Below are 16,778 nucleotides of genomic sequence, written 5' to 3' on the forward strand. Positions count from 1 at the left end.
ATTTGAGTAAAAAAAGCTCACATAGACCTTTCTTTACTAAAAAACTCTTTGTCTATGGAACACGGATCCTCTCTTCTTTCTCTATGGAACACGTCCACGAGCCGCTGTATATGGAAATACAACGCCTCCCCTTAATTCTTTTCCTGCATTCAGCACGATCCTTTTCATTTTAGGCATTTTTGTGCATTGGGTTTGAAGATGCATAGTTAGCTTCTTCATATCATCCACACTTTGAAGACAAGCGTCGAAGTCTAGATTGTTACATTCCACTTCCCTGGTGGGAAGTTGTTGATGCTACCAACAAAGAACTATCTAGTGGCTAGGAGGAAGATTGAAAGAGGAAAGTAGTTTTTGAAAATTTTGATCATTGGGTTTTATTTTGAAAATTTGAGAAACAGTTAAGGGTAAATTTAACATTTTATTTTTTTGTTAGCACTTGACAACGTAGAACTTGGGGGTACTTTAAGACAATATGTAAATATTAAGGGTAGAACTAGTCAATTAGCAAAACCATAAAGATAGTTTAATAAATTTGTCCAATTATATATTATAAATATGCAATTTATATTATATTACATATATAATAAATTTAATATTTAATATTTATATTATTTTATTAGTTAAAAAGTAGTTATCTTATTTAATTTTTATTTATTTCAAAAAATGACTTAGAGATGGATTAAATTCGAACCCAATCTAGCCCAATGGGATTCGAATTCGATCTGAGTTCTTCAAAATCCAATAATCAGATTGCATCAATTTTCATTAATAGGATTTAGATTCGGATTTTGCTGAATCCGATTCGAATCCAATCCATTTAAAAGTCCTAATTAGGATCATAACCGTCATTAACCACCCTAGCATGCCCTAGATCGCCTCTCCTCTAGTGTCCGATCACATGGAGACGAAGAGGGAAGGTTACAACTCAAAACTTGCAAGCACGTAATTACCACACCACTTATTTCGCTGAACACGTTGGTTATATTACCAATCAGCTACAAAGCACGTCCAGATCATCGAAGGCACGTCACGTTAACGGGCTCCATAACCTTTTTTTTTGTAATTTTGTTCCCTTTTCTGATTGGATTTTTCTTAATTTTGAAATAAAAATACAGACCCGTTAGCTGACGTGTTTGTTTCTGATTGGTTATACAGTAAAATTTTCAGCAAATTAAGTGCAGCAGATGCGGACCGGACCAATTGACTAACATCCAGGAAAAGGCGGGTAATAAGCAAGACACAGAGCAAGTCAGCAGGGTTGCAGCTTGCAGCAGCACGGACAGCTGAGCTGAGTCGTCTTTAGTCTTCCCATCGTAGTCCAACTGGATCTCCCACCTTTCTCTCTTCCCTTCCCTTCCTGCTCCGGCAATAATGTCCGTCGCCGTCACTCGCCTGCCTCAGGACACATGTGGCTACATGCTCCCAGGCCCACCCAGCCGAAACAACGGTGGATCTGCAGACTGTAGCACCAGCGGCCTTCTTGCTTACGGCGCCGGCAGCAGCGTCGCCATCGTCGACTCCCGGACCATGCAACTTGTCTCTGTTCTCCCTATGCCCGCTCCTTCTACCTCCCCTATTGCCCTCGCCCCCTTCGTCACCTCCGTCCGCTGGACCCCGCAACCCCTCCGCCGCGACCTCCTCACCCAGGAACCTTCCAATTCTCACCTCCTCATCGCCGTCGGTGACCGACAAGGCCGTATTGCTATCTGGGACTTCCGTCTCCGGCAGGTCCTCGTCTGGATGGAATTCGATCCTCCTTCATCGTTTTCTTCTTCCGATAAATCTAAACTCGGAATTCAGGATATCTATTGGATTCGTGCCAAAGCTGACTCTTGGATTCTCGCCTCCATTAGTGGTCTCTCTCTTCTTTCTCTATGGAACACGTCTACCGGCCGCTGTATATGGAAATACGACGCCTCCCCTGAATTCTTCTCCTGCATTCAGCGCGATCCTTTTGATTTTAGGCATTTCTGTGCGTTGGGTCTGAAGGGATTTCTTCTATCTGTTATGGTCCATGGAGATGAGGAGGGCGACATAGTAATTAAGGAACTTAAGGTCCCGACTGCTACTGACTTCAGTGAATTGCACAAGGTTGAAAAAGATGGGGGTGCTAATTCGACAACAACTTCTCCTGCGCTTGCAGTGTTTCCTCTATTTCGCGTGAGGTTCTCGTTTTCACCGCATTGGAGGCACATTTTGTTTGTTAGTTTCCCCAAAGAGTTGATAGTATTTGATTTGCAGTACGAGACTTCTTTATCATCTGCTGCTCTGCCTCGCAAATGCGGCAAGTTTCTTGATGTCTTGCCGGATCCAGACAATGATTGGCTTTACTGTGCTCACTTTGATGGGAAGCTCAGCACCTGGAGGCGGAAAGAGTGAGTGCCCACGCTTGGACCTACATTGTCTTGTTTGTTTCCCATTTCAGAATACCAATTACTATAAATGATTTTGCTTCTGATTGAATTATTCTTGTAACTATGAAGTAAGAAGGTTAACTATATTCCCTTATCATCCGACCTTCCCCAATGCCGCCATTCTATAACTTAGGCCGTTTTCTTGTTTGTATGTGGCAAGTCTTGTGATATTGTTCTTCCATTTGAATGGTGTTTCACTTCTAAGTTGAGATATGCAAACTCAAATGTAAGGAAATCTATTTAATAAATATTTAGAACTGATAAACTAAAGATAGGCTGAATGCAAAGTTAGAACAATGGAGAGATGCTCTCAAATCAAAAGGTTGTACATCTGACTAAAATAGAATACATGTATTGCAATTCCGGTGAAAATACTAGTAACAGTGGTTTTGCTATTAAGGTTGGTGATCAGGGAATACCTTGAAGCTCAAACTAACTACTCTGTAATTTGGGTCAATCATCCATAACGGGAGAGAGAGAATAAAGAGGATGTTGCCCATAGAATTAGAGCAGGGTAGTTGGAGTGGAGAGATGCATCAATGTTCGGTGTGACTAACACATACCACCGAGACTAAAATGAATGAGTGTTGAGATGAGGATGAATGGTGTGTACCATGGGGCAGAGTGCTGAGCGATCAAGGACCAATTCAATTATGCTTTGTTCCTATTATGTCTGGTTGGCATGAATCCTGTTTAACTATTCTACTTTATTTTTCAAAAAATTAGTGTAGCTGGAATGAGGATGTTGAGATGGATGAGTGGCAAGACTATAGGAGTAGCTCCACTTATTGGCAAAATGAGGAAAAGTTGACTGAGTTGGTTTGATCATGTCATGTCTATAGACAACTAATGATTGCACCAATCTAAGAAACTTGCTCATGAGGGAAGCTGTGGATATCATTGATATTGCTAAATATCAACAGTCGCCTTTTAACCATGACATGTCATGTCCCAAAATTTGGTTAGCTACATGAATTCTGTCATAGCATGATGTTGACATGCAGCCAACCAGATATAATAGTGAAACAGGACATGACATGACGTGACCAACTCATTAAGTGACCTCTTTGGTTGTCTATAGACAGCTTGTCTTTTATCCATGACATGACATGTCATGTCTGTAGAAACTTTCTCATGAGGGAGCTTTTGCTAAATATCGTTGATATTGCAAACCATGGTTCAGAGAAGATAAGTTGGTCAATTTTCAGTTTTTTTTTGATTGGAAACAATAACTTCATTAATATAACTTAATAATAACTTTCCAGATTTAAGTACAGCTGTCAACCCCTAAGTAGGTGTTGGGCCCCCAGTAATCTTTCTTACAAAACTGCCCAGAACATTCTCTTCCTCACAGTCCCTTGTTTAGCCAATGTGTCAGCTAAACCATTAGCTGATCTCCTTGTCCCTTTGAAGCATGCACGATCTCCCTTGTTATGTTGAGGATTTCCTTTATGGACTGTCTATAAATCCAGGCTCCCAACTTACTAGATTGCAGCCACTCAATCAACAATTTAGAGTCTCCCTCTATCTTACACCTTGAAGCAAGGCCATCACCTCCGCTCTCAATGAGTCCCCCACTCCTATTGGTCCTGAAAACAAAGTCATAATTCTGCCATTTTCATCTCTGAATACTCCTCCTATACCTGAAGGGCCCGGGTTATCTTTAGAACTCCCATCGAAGTTCGATTTCACTCTTTGTTGTGTTGGTGGGGACCACAATTCCTGCACAATAGGTTTCATGGAAGTTGTAGATGCCACTACTTCCCAATTCCTATAAATGTCTTCAACTGAGAAGTCTTTAAACAAATCCAAAGTTTTCAACCATTGAATAGTCATAATAATTATCCTTTCTACAATTGCCTCCTTGGATTTCTCCACTCCTTTAAAGATTCTATTGTTCCTTTCTTCCCAAACTGAGCATAAGATAGCTGCTCTTGTGGCTCTCCACATTAATCTTGCATGTCTCTTCGGTTGCCTAAAAAAGCTTGGGTCAAAAAGGCTTGCCACATCTGGGGGAGGTGTCCACCTACAACCAAAGATAGAAGAGAACCAGGCCCAAATAAAGCACACAAATGAATAAGAAATTAATAGGTGTGTGATCGTCTCACCAGATTCCAAACTTAGGCTACAAACATGGGGTGATAGGCATACATTTGGCCTTTTTCTTCGCAACATATCTAGAGTATTGATTTTTTGGAGAACCACCTCCCAACAAAAAGCCCGAATTTTTGGGGGTACAGGCTGACACCAAATCTCCTTTGAAGGAAAGCTCCTTATAGGGTTTGATGATTGAACGAGGACATAAAAAAAAGAGGAACAAGTGAACATGCCAGATGGGGAAGGTTTCCAAATTCTACTGTCCAAACAAGATTGATCCAGGTAGGTTAACCCTAGAAGGTTTTCATCCACCATTGCCATTTCCAACTCCCTTAGACCTCTCCTCAAACCCAAGTCCCAAGAGTTATCAGTAAAAACTGAAGAGATCACTTTTCTTTTATTTCCAGAAAGTGAATAAATAGAAGGGAACCTTTCATTAAGGGGAATGTCTCCAACCCAAGCATCTTCCCAAAACAACACTTTATTTCCTGCACAAGTATCAAATTTGATGTAAGGAAGGAATGAAGGTAAAATACCATGAATAGCTTTCTAGGGAGAGCATCGGGAAGCCCTGGGGTCGACTCTTGCATCCCAACCATTGTCTGCCAATCCATGAATGCTAATAATCACTCTATGCCAAAGTCTGTCCTGTTCCAATGGCAATCTCCATAACCATTTCCACAATAATGCTGTGTTTCTTAGCCTAATATTTCCTATTCCTAGGCCCCCTTCATCTTTACTTCTAGAAACCACCTCCCACTTCACTAGGTGGTCTTTTGGTGTCTCCTGGCTCCCAAAGGAAGTTCCTCATAATCTTCTCTAGCTGGTTTGCCACTTTCACCGGTATCCTAAAGGTAGATAGGAAGTACACTGGTAAGTTAGCCAAAGTTGACTTTATTAGGGTTATCCTACCTCCCAAAGAAATGTAGTTTCTCTTCCAATTCGCAAGTCTCTTTGTAAATTTCTCAATCGTTGGATACCAGAAACTATCCATATTAGGATTTCTTCCCAAAGGTAGTCCCAAATATTGTAATGGCTAATCCCCTACTTCACACCCCAATAGTCCAGCTAGTCGAATCACCTCTTCACTCCCTAAATTTACTCTTGCCACACAACTCTTGCCCCAATTAATCTTAAGGTTGGAGATCCTCTCAAATTTATGGACTATCCTTTTTAGGTTCATGAGTTCTTCTGTTTTCCCTTCACAAAACAAAATAATATCATCTGCAAATTGTAGGTGTGTAACCACCACTTCATCCCTTCCAACTCTCCAACCTCTAACCACGTTGTTGGCATCTGCCCTTATGATCAACTCACTCAACACATCAGCTACCAGAGTAAAAAGGAAGGGAGATAAAGGATCTCCTTGTTTTAGGCCCCTTTTGGTAGGAAAAAAATCTTTTTCTACTCCATTTACCAGAATTGAAAAATGACATGAAGAAATGCACCCTTCACCCATTTACACCATCTCTCTCCGAAACCTCTACTCTTAAGAATTTCCAACAGAAACTCCCAATCCATCATGTCATAAGCTTTCTCTAAGTCCAACTTGCAAACTAGTCCCTTTTGTTTTTTCCTTCTTCTAAACTCTACACATTCATTGGCAATGAGAATTTGATCTATTATTTGTCTCCCAAACACACAAGCCCCTTGATTTGGAGAAATCAACAAGGGAAGAACATATTTTATTCTTAGGGCTAAAACCTTGGAAATGATTTTGTGCATGCTTCCTATTAGACTTATGGGCCTAAAATCCTTCGGTTGGATTGCATCCACTTTCTTTGGTATCAAAGTGATGAAGGTTTCATTTGCACCTGAGTTAAATTTGCCCCTCTCATAGAGCTCATCAAACACCTCCATCAAGTCACTCTCAATTATTTCCCAACAATCTTGATAGAAAGCCATCGTAAAATCATCAGGTCTTGGGGCTTTAGATCTCTCCATCGAGAAGACTGCATTTTTCACTTCCCGAACCTCAAATTTCCTTTCCAAGGAATCCAACAACTCTCTATTCCCAACCCTCCAGTCCAGGCCCTCTAAGTTTTCTCTTGACCTCCTTGGACCCTCATAGAGTGTTTTGAAGTGATTCACAAAGCTTGGGCTATGTCCTTATCTCTTGTCAATACTTGCCCATTCCATTCCAATTTCAACACTGAGTTTTTCCTCTTTCTACCATTTGCCAACATATGGAAAAAACTGGTATTGCCATCCCCTTCCCTGTACCATTGACATCTAGATTTTTGTCTCCAAGTAACCTCCTCTTTTCTTAGAATGTCTTCCAGGTCCTTCTTTAACCCCCATCTCTCTTTCCTCTCTTCTGAACTCAAACTTCTCTTAGCTTCCTCACCATCTAGCTCCTCTATTCTACTGAGAATTTCCTGTTTTCTTTCTTCAGTCTTTCCAAAACTCTCTTTATTCCACAACTTAATTCTTGCCTTCAGCAATTGCAATTTCTTATAGAATCTATAACCCTTCCATCTGAAATCCACTTGATCTTTCTCCCACCACTCCTTCACCTTTGGCAAGAATTCAGGGTGCAGAAGCCACATATTCTCAAATCTAAAAGGGCAGGGGCCACCCCCCAATCTCTCTTGGGTCAAACTTATTGGGCAATGGTCTGAAACAGGTCTTGGCAGTGCTGTAACTACTAATCCCCGCCAAGCCACTTCCCAATCAGTTGTGAATAGGAATCTGTCTAACTTACAACAAGTGGGAACCTCTTGAAAATTTGACCAAGTATAATTTTCCCTCTGAATAGGTAAATCCCGCAACTCAAAGGTCTCTATGAAGAGGTTAAACTTCCTCATACTCATTGTAACCCGGTGATTTGGGTTGTTTGATTCACTTAAAAATCTTATGACATTGAAGTCTCCTCCCAAACACCAGGGGCCCTCCCATAGACCTCTCACTGCTGCTAACTCCTCCCAAAGTCCCTCCCTTTCCTTATAAGAGGTGGGTCCATACACATTAGTTAAAACCCATTCCCAGTCATCCATCCTCCTCTTCAACTTAATGGACACTGAATACTTCCCAATTAACTCCTCAGTACACTCCATCTCAGCATTTTTCCACAAAGTTATAATTCCCCTTGAAGCTCCCCAAGATTGTGCGTATGCCCAACTTATGTCTCTCACTGACCAAATATTTCTTACTCAATTCCTATCTAACTCAGACAACTTAGATTCTTGAATCAACATAATATCTGGTTTTTCTCTTCTCAACAGATCCTTAATCACTCCTCTTTTTCTTGAGCTTCCTAACCCTCTCTTATTACATTCCAGCTTATCAATTTCGTGGAGACCGTGACAAAATACCCCTTAACCAAACAAACCACTCACCGCTTCTTCTTTTCCTTTTTCAAACACCCCCTTTATCATAATCCATCTAACATTTTAGCTTTTCCCCCTCATTTCTCTGCTTTTTACACCAGCTCCTTTAGACCTAGGCTCCTCTAGCTTCTCTTTCCCCTCTTTCTTTCTATTTGGACCCTTTTTCCTTGTTTTCCCCATTTGTTTTTTTGAACCAGCTTCTGCATTTAATCTACCATCACCCTTTACTTCCTCTCCAACAATAGGATTAGGAGTGTTACCCTCCTCATCCCTTTCAATCTGTTCAGCCATCTCTTTTCCTCCACCTGAATTCTAAACAGTTCCATAATCATCTCCCAAATTCTATCCCCGATTTCCATGTCTACAGTTTCTGAAAATAAATCTCCAATCACCTCTGTTCCCTGCATTTGATCATTTTGATTGGCAGACTGCAAGGTTGGGTTAGTCTCCCCTGTAGGCACAACATACACAGGACTGGAAGAAACATTAGTAGCAACAAAAATCGGGTTCAAAAGAGACTTTTGTAAACAGGTAGGATTTACTGGAGGATTTGGCGACCCTTTAACCCCAATATTTGGGCTAAAGTCAGAGGTGTTACCTTCAGAATCACCCTCTAGATAGTTAGCCGTGGGAACAGGGCAGTTTATAGCTCTACTAAGAGTTTCTGGGTTGACTTTACAGCCCCTACTAATATCCTGTATTTGGTCTTGTTCTGAACATAGATCTCCGCTATTTTTTGTCTTAGATTTTACTTCCCCCGAGGTGGTGCCTAATCTTCCTTCCCCTTTGTCGGACTGGACTGAGAGTCTAGGAAGTGTAGTAGAGAGATCGTCATCAAACAGTAGTTTCAAGCCTTCTTCCGCTTCTTCCCCAAGTCGAGAGTGGCACTTACTTTGAATACTTCCAAGGCTAAAACCTTCAGAATTCTCTCCTTCCATACTGTCCTCTAAAGATCCGCCCTGAATCTAATGTTTCATCTCTGTTCTTTGTTCTATTGTACCTTGGATTCAGCTTCTCTGGACTAGTAGAGTAGGAAACCAGTCTCGGCACCCAAGCAAGCCCCAAACTAGAGCTTCTCATCGAACCTGCAGCTGGAGAATTGTGTTTGGAGAAAGAAATCGCCACCGCAACTTCAGTTTGGGATGATGATACACCCAAACAATGGTCCCCCAAAATTCGACCTCTTGTTATAGTCACGTGATCACTTAAGTGATCACATGACTTCCTTTTTAATGGGCCAGGCCTAATCAGCCCAGCAGCGCCCCATTATCTACTAAAGTCACGTGTCTATTTAGTTTTTCTCGTGACTGGGCCAAACCATTTGAAGGCCCACCAGGAGTTACTTCTCTCCCATTTGTCCCCACCCCTGGTCCTTTGTTTGAATTTGAACCTGCCACACCTCCACCTTTTGATTTCATTAAAGCCTGACCGAAGGTTTTGCACCTGCCCGTTGAAATTCCGACCTGCTGCTTCGAATTACCACACTGAGAGGTAGCTTGATTTACACCTTTCAATTCTCAGTCTTTTCAGTTTCCTTATTCATGAAACTTCCTAATTTTCTCTGTTCTCTCTTTCCAAGGTTTCCTCGAGACCAGATTTTGGCCACGCCAGCTTCATCTTCTCCAGTCCTTCCTTCCTTCCACCATTGAGCTTCCACAGAGGAGGCTATCCAGGCTTTGAACATTTGACCATCTGAGGAAACATCTACAGAATGTGGGATGAGTTCTGGCTTTGCTCCATTCACCTCTATATGCACAGCTCGGAGATCTGAGGCATCCACAGTTGAGAGTTCCCCACCAGACAACTTTGCAATTCTGTTAAAAACCTCATCCGACCATAGATGATAAGGCAGCCCCAGATTTCTCATCTCAATGCTTTCTGTTGGGTTTACTGTTTTCTCATTACAACTTGGGGACCATCTTCCTACCACTGCCATTCCTTGCTTTGTTACTGCCGACACAGCTTCAAAGTCTGGCCAGGGATTTTCACAGAAAATCACAGCCTTCTGCCCATCAATAGGAATAATCTGCAGCATTTCTGATACCTTCAAAATTTGTTGAATCTCTTCACCCAGGGTTTTCCAATCTGTAACATCCTTACTCATGGATAATACTAATTTGTTCTCCCATTCTGTTTTGGCTTTATTGATCCACATTCTCATTGACCCTAATCTTTAATCAATCTGAACATCCTTATCTGTATTGGTTCCCTTATTTTGTGTTTCCTTCCAGTCTGTTAATTCCATCTTCTCTTCAAGATTCTTCTGACCCTCTTCCTTTCTGATTGGAGAACTTCGTCTTTCATATACTAACACCAGAAAATCCTGCATTGCTTGTATTTGTTTTTCCCAACCCGATGCTTCTCTCCCTTCAGGGAAGCAAGTGAACTGTTTCATACCATCTCCATAATATTCGTATATACCCACAAATCTTCCTTTTTTGTTTTCTCTTCTTTCAGCAGCATACCTTCTTCCTTCTTCCACAAGACTACACTTCCATTCTATTGTTCTCAAAGTTCTCTTCGCTCCCTCCAGGAATCCCTGAAGCCAGGATATTGCTTTCTCTTCTAGAATCAGCGAAGCTTTCCACTACCTTCAGGGCAACTCCTCTTCTTGTCCAAACTTCTTCCAAGACAAACTTTTTTGCCTCAATCTTCAGAACTCTTCTCCATCTCCTTACTGGTGCAAACTCCATCCTTATGCTTCACTATTAGGGGAACTGTACTCAGATCCATTCAGCCCCTTGCTTTCAAGATTTGCAAAATCCCCTCTTTTGAAAACATGGTCCCATCAATTTCCCTGAAATCATGTCTATATTTCCAAGGGAGTGAATTGATTTTCTTGGTCCATGAAATGACTAATTGTGAATCTCCTTCAACTTCCAATTCCCTAACTCCAAGCTGTACTGCAAATCTTATTCCTTGTAAGAGCCAATATTTCAGCATGAACCAAGTCTCCAAAGCCAATTGGTCCTGAAAACAAGGTCACTACCACTCTTCAGTTGTATCTAAATACTCCCCCTATGCCTGCTCTTCCTGGATTGCCCAACGAGCTAATTTTCAGTTTTCATTAGCTTTGTTTTTTCGCAGGGCTCTCTAACCTATGGAAAAGCGTGGTTACATGTTAAGTACAGCCAGAATTTTAACTTTTTTTTTTGTTTTTTTGTTTCCATATAACCTTTTATCTTTGTAGATCTTCTTCTAAAGACATTGCATCACTTTCATGGTGCTTGCTTAAAATACATGGTTTTTTAAATCTCAAAGGTGAATATATGCAGCATTGCAACTCTATTTCTGAGAAACTATTTTGGTATTTAATAACTAGAGTACCTGTTCTATATGTTGTATAGAATTTTAATGATAATATTTAAATGAGGTTGCATTTTTCCTAAATTGGAGATATAGTATGATTAATTTATTCTTTTGTGCATCCTTTTTCCTTTTAAAAAACATATCGAGGCACTGGCATATTTTTAATGCCTTTTCCTTCCCTGGACTCAGGGTATACTTATTTGCTTCTTGTTGCAGGGGAGAACAGGCATATACAATGTGTGTGGTGGAAGAACTAATGCCCTCAATTGGCACATCGGTTCCTTCTCCCATTGTTCTTGCCGTCATTCGCTGTCAATCAGTGTCAACACTACAAAATGTTGTTGATCTCTATTCTAATTCACCTCACACTTCACCTTTTTGGGATTATGACACCCATTTAGATCGTTGTAGCAAGTCTATTCTCAATTTTATGGCACATTTGTTATCCATCACTGATGATGGGAAAATATGGAACTGGCTTCTGACTGCTGAAGGGGCTAGAGATGCTCAGAAGCCTATCATGAATCCAGGGCTTATTGATGCTGGTGAAGTGAGAGTTGAAGAAATACATACTAACAGACTAGATACTTCCATCCATGAACCTGTATCAGATGCAAATAAGGAATCAGAGTCTGCACAAAGTAGTTCTGGTCACACGTGCAACTCAACTCATACCGTTGGAGATTTGTCTTTTAAGGTTGGTAAAGAAACTCTTTTCTAGATCAGTTTTGCGTCTTACTTCCATGTCTTTCTCTTTTGGTATTTAAGGGGGAATGAGTAGAAATATCTAACATGTGTAACATGAACATTGTTGAAGCTGATTTTTTTTTGATAAATAAAATTTCATTAAAAGTTCATTATGGGTATAATAAAAACTGTTACAAGCATCCCAATGGGAAGCGTGAGGTGCAGCCTCACCCTTTAAAAGAAAAGAACCGTCACAAATTTACAATTGGGCCCAATACAACTGATCCCCAGTTACTCCTTGTTTGGCTAAGCAATCAGCAAATGAGTTCTCCCTTCCCACCCATTGTATGACTAAATTCATATGTTGTGTCTCCCATTTGAATTTCTTCAATTCATTTCTGTAGCACCATATCACTGAATCTGAATCTCTAAGCCAACCCATCACCACCTTAGAGTCCCCCTCTATCACCAAGCACTCCACCCCTATTTCCCTTGCAATCTGTACACCTTGTAGGACTGCATATAGTTCTGCCCTTATAGAGTCTCCAATTCCCATTGCTCCTGAGTAGAGTGCTCTCAGATTCCCATCCTTGTCTCTGATGGTTCCTCCAATTCTAGAAAGTCCCGGATTGCCTCAACTACTCTCATCAAAATTCAGCTTCATGAATCCTTCCATGGGTGGCGTCCAAGTCAATCGTAGCTTAGTCTTTTGCAATGAACTAGAAGCTACTGCAGACAAATTCCCCCACATGTCATCAAAGGAGAAACTTTTAAACAGATCCACCGTTTGTAGCCAATGTATAGTTCTAGCCAAAACACAGTCCATAATTTGCTGCTTATTTCTCTCCTTCTCTTGGAAGATTATGGCATTTCTTTCTTCCCACAATGTCCAAACCACTACTGCTCTAGCACATCTCTACATCATCCTTCCCCTTTTCTTCGGCCAAGTAAATGTAGATGGATCAAACAACAATTTAATCTCCGTTGGCATATTTCACTTGCATCCAAATAAAGAGAAAATCCACTCCCAAATTTCTGCAGTAAAAGAACATGAAATAAATAAGTGAAAACAAGATTCACCATCAGATTTACACATAGTGCACCAATTTGGGGAAATACAGAAACGGCCTTTTCTTTTGCAAATAGTCAAGAGTGTTGATTTTCCCATATCCACTTCCCAACAGAAAGCCTTGATTTTAGGGGGGATCAGCTGAAATCAAACTTCCTTCTAGGGAAACAACAGAGAGGAAGAGGGCTGGCAAAGAGATTTAAAGAAAGAGGCACAAGAGAAGAGACCTTAGGATTTGGTGACCAAACTCTCCTGTCTGGTTTAGAGGATTCAAAGCAAACAATATCCAAACGTGAGAGAAGCTCTGCCAAACAAGAGGCTTCTTCATCCCTCAGCCCCCTTCGAAACCCAAAATCCCAGTTAAGATTCAAAGGTGAAGTAGAAAGGACTACAAAGCTCGAAATCACCTTATTTTTGTGTAAGGAAATGGAGTATAAAGAAGGAAACAGGTCCTTTAGGGACCGGTCGTCAAGCCAAACATCTTCCCAAAAACGGATTAGGTTTCCTGAACAAACATCATACCTGATAAAATTGAGGAACTGAGGAAGCACATTGTGGATTGCTTTCCAAGGTGTTGCCAAAGTAGTCCGATGTGATACACCAACATCCCAGCCGCTTTCCAATCTCCCATGAATACTATCCACTACTTCAGTCCACAAATGTTCCCGCTCCAGTGGCCACCTCCATAACCATTTTCCTAGAAGAGTTGTATTTTTCTTTCTCAAATTCCCAAGACCTAGTCCATCCTCTTCCTTACTTTTACACACAACACTCCAATTGATTACGTGGTCTTTTCTTGTCTCTCCTAGTTCCCAAAGGAAATCCCTCATAATCTTTTCTAACTTCTTTTCTTCCCTTGGAGGGGTCCTAAAAACGGAGAGGAAGTAGATAGGTAAGTTAGCCAAAGTAGATCTTATCAAGGTAATCCTCCCTCCCAAAGAGATGTTAACTCTTTTTCCAGGTGGCCAATCTCTTACTACATCTTTCTACAACTGAGATCCAGAATCTACTCTCCTTAGGGTTGGCTCCTAGGGTAGGTCCTAAATAGGTCAAAAGCCAAGGGGTAATTTTACACTCTAAGCACTCCGTGACCAAACTTAAGACACTCTCTTCCATATTAATCCTTGCTACACAACTTTTGTCCAAGTTGATTTTCAGATTGGACACCTTTTCGAACCTTTGAACCAGTTCTTTTAGCTTCCTCACACTCCTAGGGTCTCCCCCTTCACAAAAAATTATGATATCGTCTGCAAATTGGAGATGAGACACCAAGACCCTGTTTCTACCCACTCTCCAACCCTTCATCTTCCCCATCTGCCTTAGAGAGTAGCCTACTAAAAACATCCGCCACTAGGGTAAATAGAAAAGGAGAGAGGGGATCTCCTTGCCTTAAACCTCTACAGGCTGGAAAGAAATCTTTCACCACTCCATTAAGAAGGATGGAAAAATGACAAGACCGAACACAACTAAATACCCAATTACACCATCTCTCCCCAAATTCCCTTTGCTGCATTACTTCTAGTAGGAAGTTCCAATCCACCAAGTCATAAGCCTTTTCTAAATCCAACCTGCATACAAATCCTTCCTTCCTAGATCTCTTCATTTCTTCTACACATTCATTAGCTATCAGGATTTGATTCATAATTTGTTTCCCTTGGACGAAGGCTCCTTGGAACTGGCTTATGAGAGGGGAGGATTTCTTTAAGCCTCAAAGACAGGACTTTGGCTAAAATTTTATAGGTACTGGTCACCAGGCTAATGGGTTGGAAATCCTTAGGTTGATTGGCCTCAGATTTAAATTGAACTTTGATGGGAGCTCTCTTGGTAACCCGGGTGTGGCTGGAATAGAGAAATTCAGAGAGAAGGATATTGGCTATCTTCTCAGGACCAATTGGCTTCAGAAATTCTTTGAAGGCTGAACTGATGGCTTTATTGCAAGGCCTCAGGTTAGCTAAGCAATTGAGGTTTAGGATGATTGAGGTGGAAGGAGACTCACAAGTAGTCATTATCCTGGGCTAAATTCAATAGGCATATTCCTTGGTCCCCAAAGTATATTCTAAGGGAAGTGGAAACGATTGCAAAAGAAATAGTGGTTGAATTTAAATGGGTTAGAAGGTGTGCAAACAGTTTAGCTGACTCCCTAGCTAAACAAGGGGCTATGAGGCAAGAACTGTTTTGGGCATCCATGTAATTTGGAATAGCAAAGCGAGTTAAAAAAGTTATACTTATCATTTCTCCATTCCAAATATTTATAAAATCACTTTTCTGCCGATAAAAAAAACACATTGTTGAAGCTGATAATATGTGGGTTTCTAGTCTTCTAGCTCTTCATAATTCATTCTTTTAACAACTTGAGTATTAAAGTGGTATTTAATACTTCAATCCATGATCTCCCAAATCATTTCTCACTACTTCAACTCATGAGCTTTAACATAAAGGGAAGTCAATATGAAACTTATTGGTTTGCATTTGGATTGGTGGATTTGCGGGTGCAGAAATAGAATTGGTCTCCCAAAATTATGTGCTTTGCCACAACTTGGAGAACTACAGAATTAGGGATGTCAGTGGTTTGGGTTAAGTGGTAAAACCCACATTTACTTGACCCTATCAGCTTAGGGTTGGGTCATCCTTTATCGGTTTTTTTGGTTGGATTTGGGATGAGGTGAACCCATGCTAAACCCGACCCTATGACATTGCAGCATTGAGATATTTGTATTATACACTTGGTTGAGTATAGGTGTAATATATTTGTATTATACACTTGGGTCAGGTTCAGTACCCTCTCTTCATTTAGTCAGTTCAGGTAACGTTCAAGTTGGAGTTACTTTGCATTAGGTTTGAGTTGAGCCAAACCCATACTTGACATCCCTATACAGAATGCATGCCTATCTTTGCAGTTTGATCCGGACATAGACCTAAGGGACCTACTGGGTCCCATCTTTTTTATCAGCTCCAGATCTTTCTCTAAAGTAATGAAGCTAGGATTGACTGTTTTTTGTGTCCAGACCCAGCCTGGGCCTGCATCACCATACTGAAACCAACCTGTTGACATCCCTATGCAGAATGCGTGCTATATTTGCAGTTGGATACAGACATAGCCCTAAGAGATCTACTGGATCCAATCTTATTTGTCAGGTCTAAATCTCTCTTCAAAGTAATGAAGCTAGGATTGGCTGTTATTTGTACCAAGGGTGATCATTTCTAGCCCGGCCCAGAAATTTCCAGGCTTGGGCCTAGATTTTGTGTCCAGACTCAGCATGGGCCTGCATCAGGCCCAGAAATTTCTGGGCCAGGCCTGGCCCGCAATATAATACATGTGTCTGTGTGTGTAGACCTCTTCATGGGCTGGGCTTCTTTAGGCTTGGGCTTTGGTCTGGGCCCATTCAAATTTTGGCAAAAGCTAAGCCCAGGTGTATAATATTTTATATTTGAAGTCATAGGCCGAAAGCCTGGACCAGCATGGCCCATGATTACCCCTAATTTGTCAGTCCAACATAATGGCTCCTTTGGATGTTGATTATGCAAACAATGCAGAAGCCTCTAGTGCATAACTTGGGCTCTTTCTTGCGAGGCCCAAACCTACTATGTGTAATTAACATTTAACTTTCAAGTTTCAACTATCCCCAGCTAGAGCTTTATTTATTTTTTTCTCTTTTATATTCCGAAATTTGATCTTTTATGTATTAATGGCTATGATCACCAGTATAGTGGTGAGGACTGAGTACAGGACTACAAGTTTGATCAGATTTTTGTTTTCATTGATTTTATGGTTATTTTTGGTTTTTGAAACACTCATTTTTTTATAGTTTTTGTGTTCTTCCTCCTCCTGGTCAAGATTGCATACAAGTAGTGATGTTTCTGCACCCTTTTTTC

At 40.9% G+C, this 16,778-nt stretch overlaps 1 protein-coding gene across 1 annotated transcript in view; it reads left to right on the top strand.

The window, feature by feature from the left end:
- Positions 1–1,229: 1,229 nt before the first annotated feature.
- LOC104592469 (uncharacterized) overlaps positions 1,230–16,778 on the top strand; it is a 77,682-nt gene continuing 62,133 nt past the window's right edge. The window contains exons 1-2 of the mRNA XM_010251853.3: positions 1,230–2,375; positions 11,366–11,846. Of these exons, the coding sequence (XP_010250155.1) occupies positions 1,372–2,375; positions 11,366–11,846 (1,485 nt within the window). The 5' untranslated portion in view covers positions 1,230–1,371. The remainder of the gene's footprint in view (positions 2,376–11,365; positions 11,847–16,778) is intronic.

This window comes from Nelumbo nucifera, chromosome 8 (genome assembly GCF_055504915.1).
Source record: "Nelumbo nucifera cultivar China Antique chromosome 8, China Antique-T2T, whole genome shotgun sequence".
In the NCBI taxonomy this organism is placed as follows: Eukaryota; Viridiplantae; Streptophyta; class Magnoliopsida; order Proteales; family Nelumbonaceae; genus Nelumbo; species Nelumbo nucifera.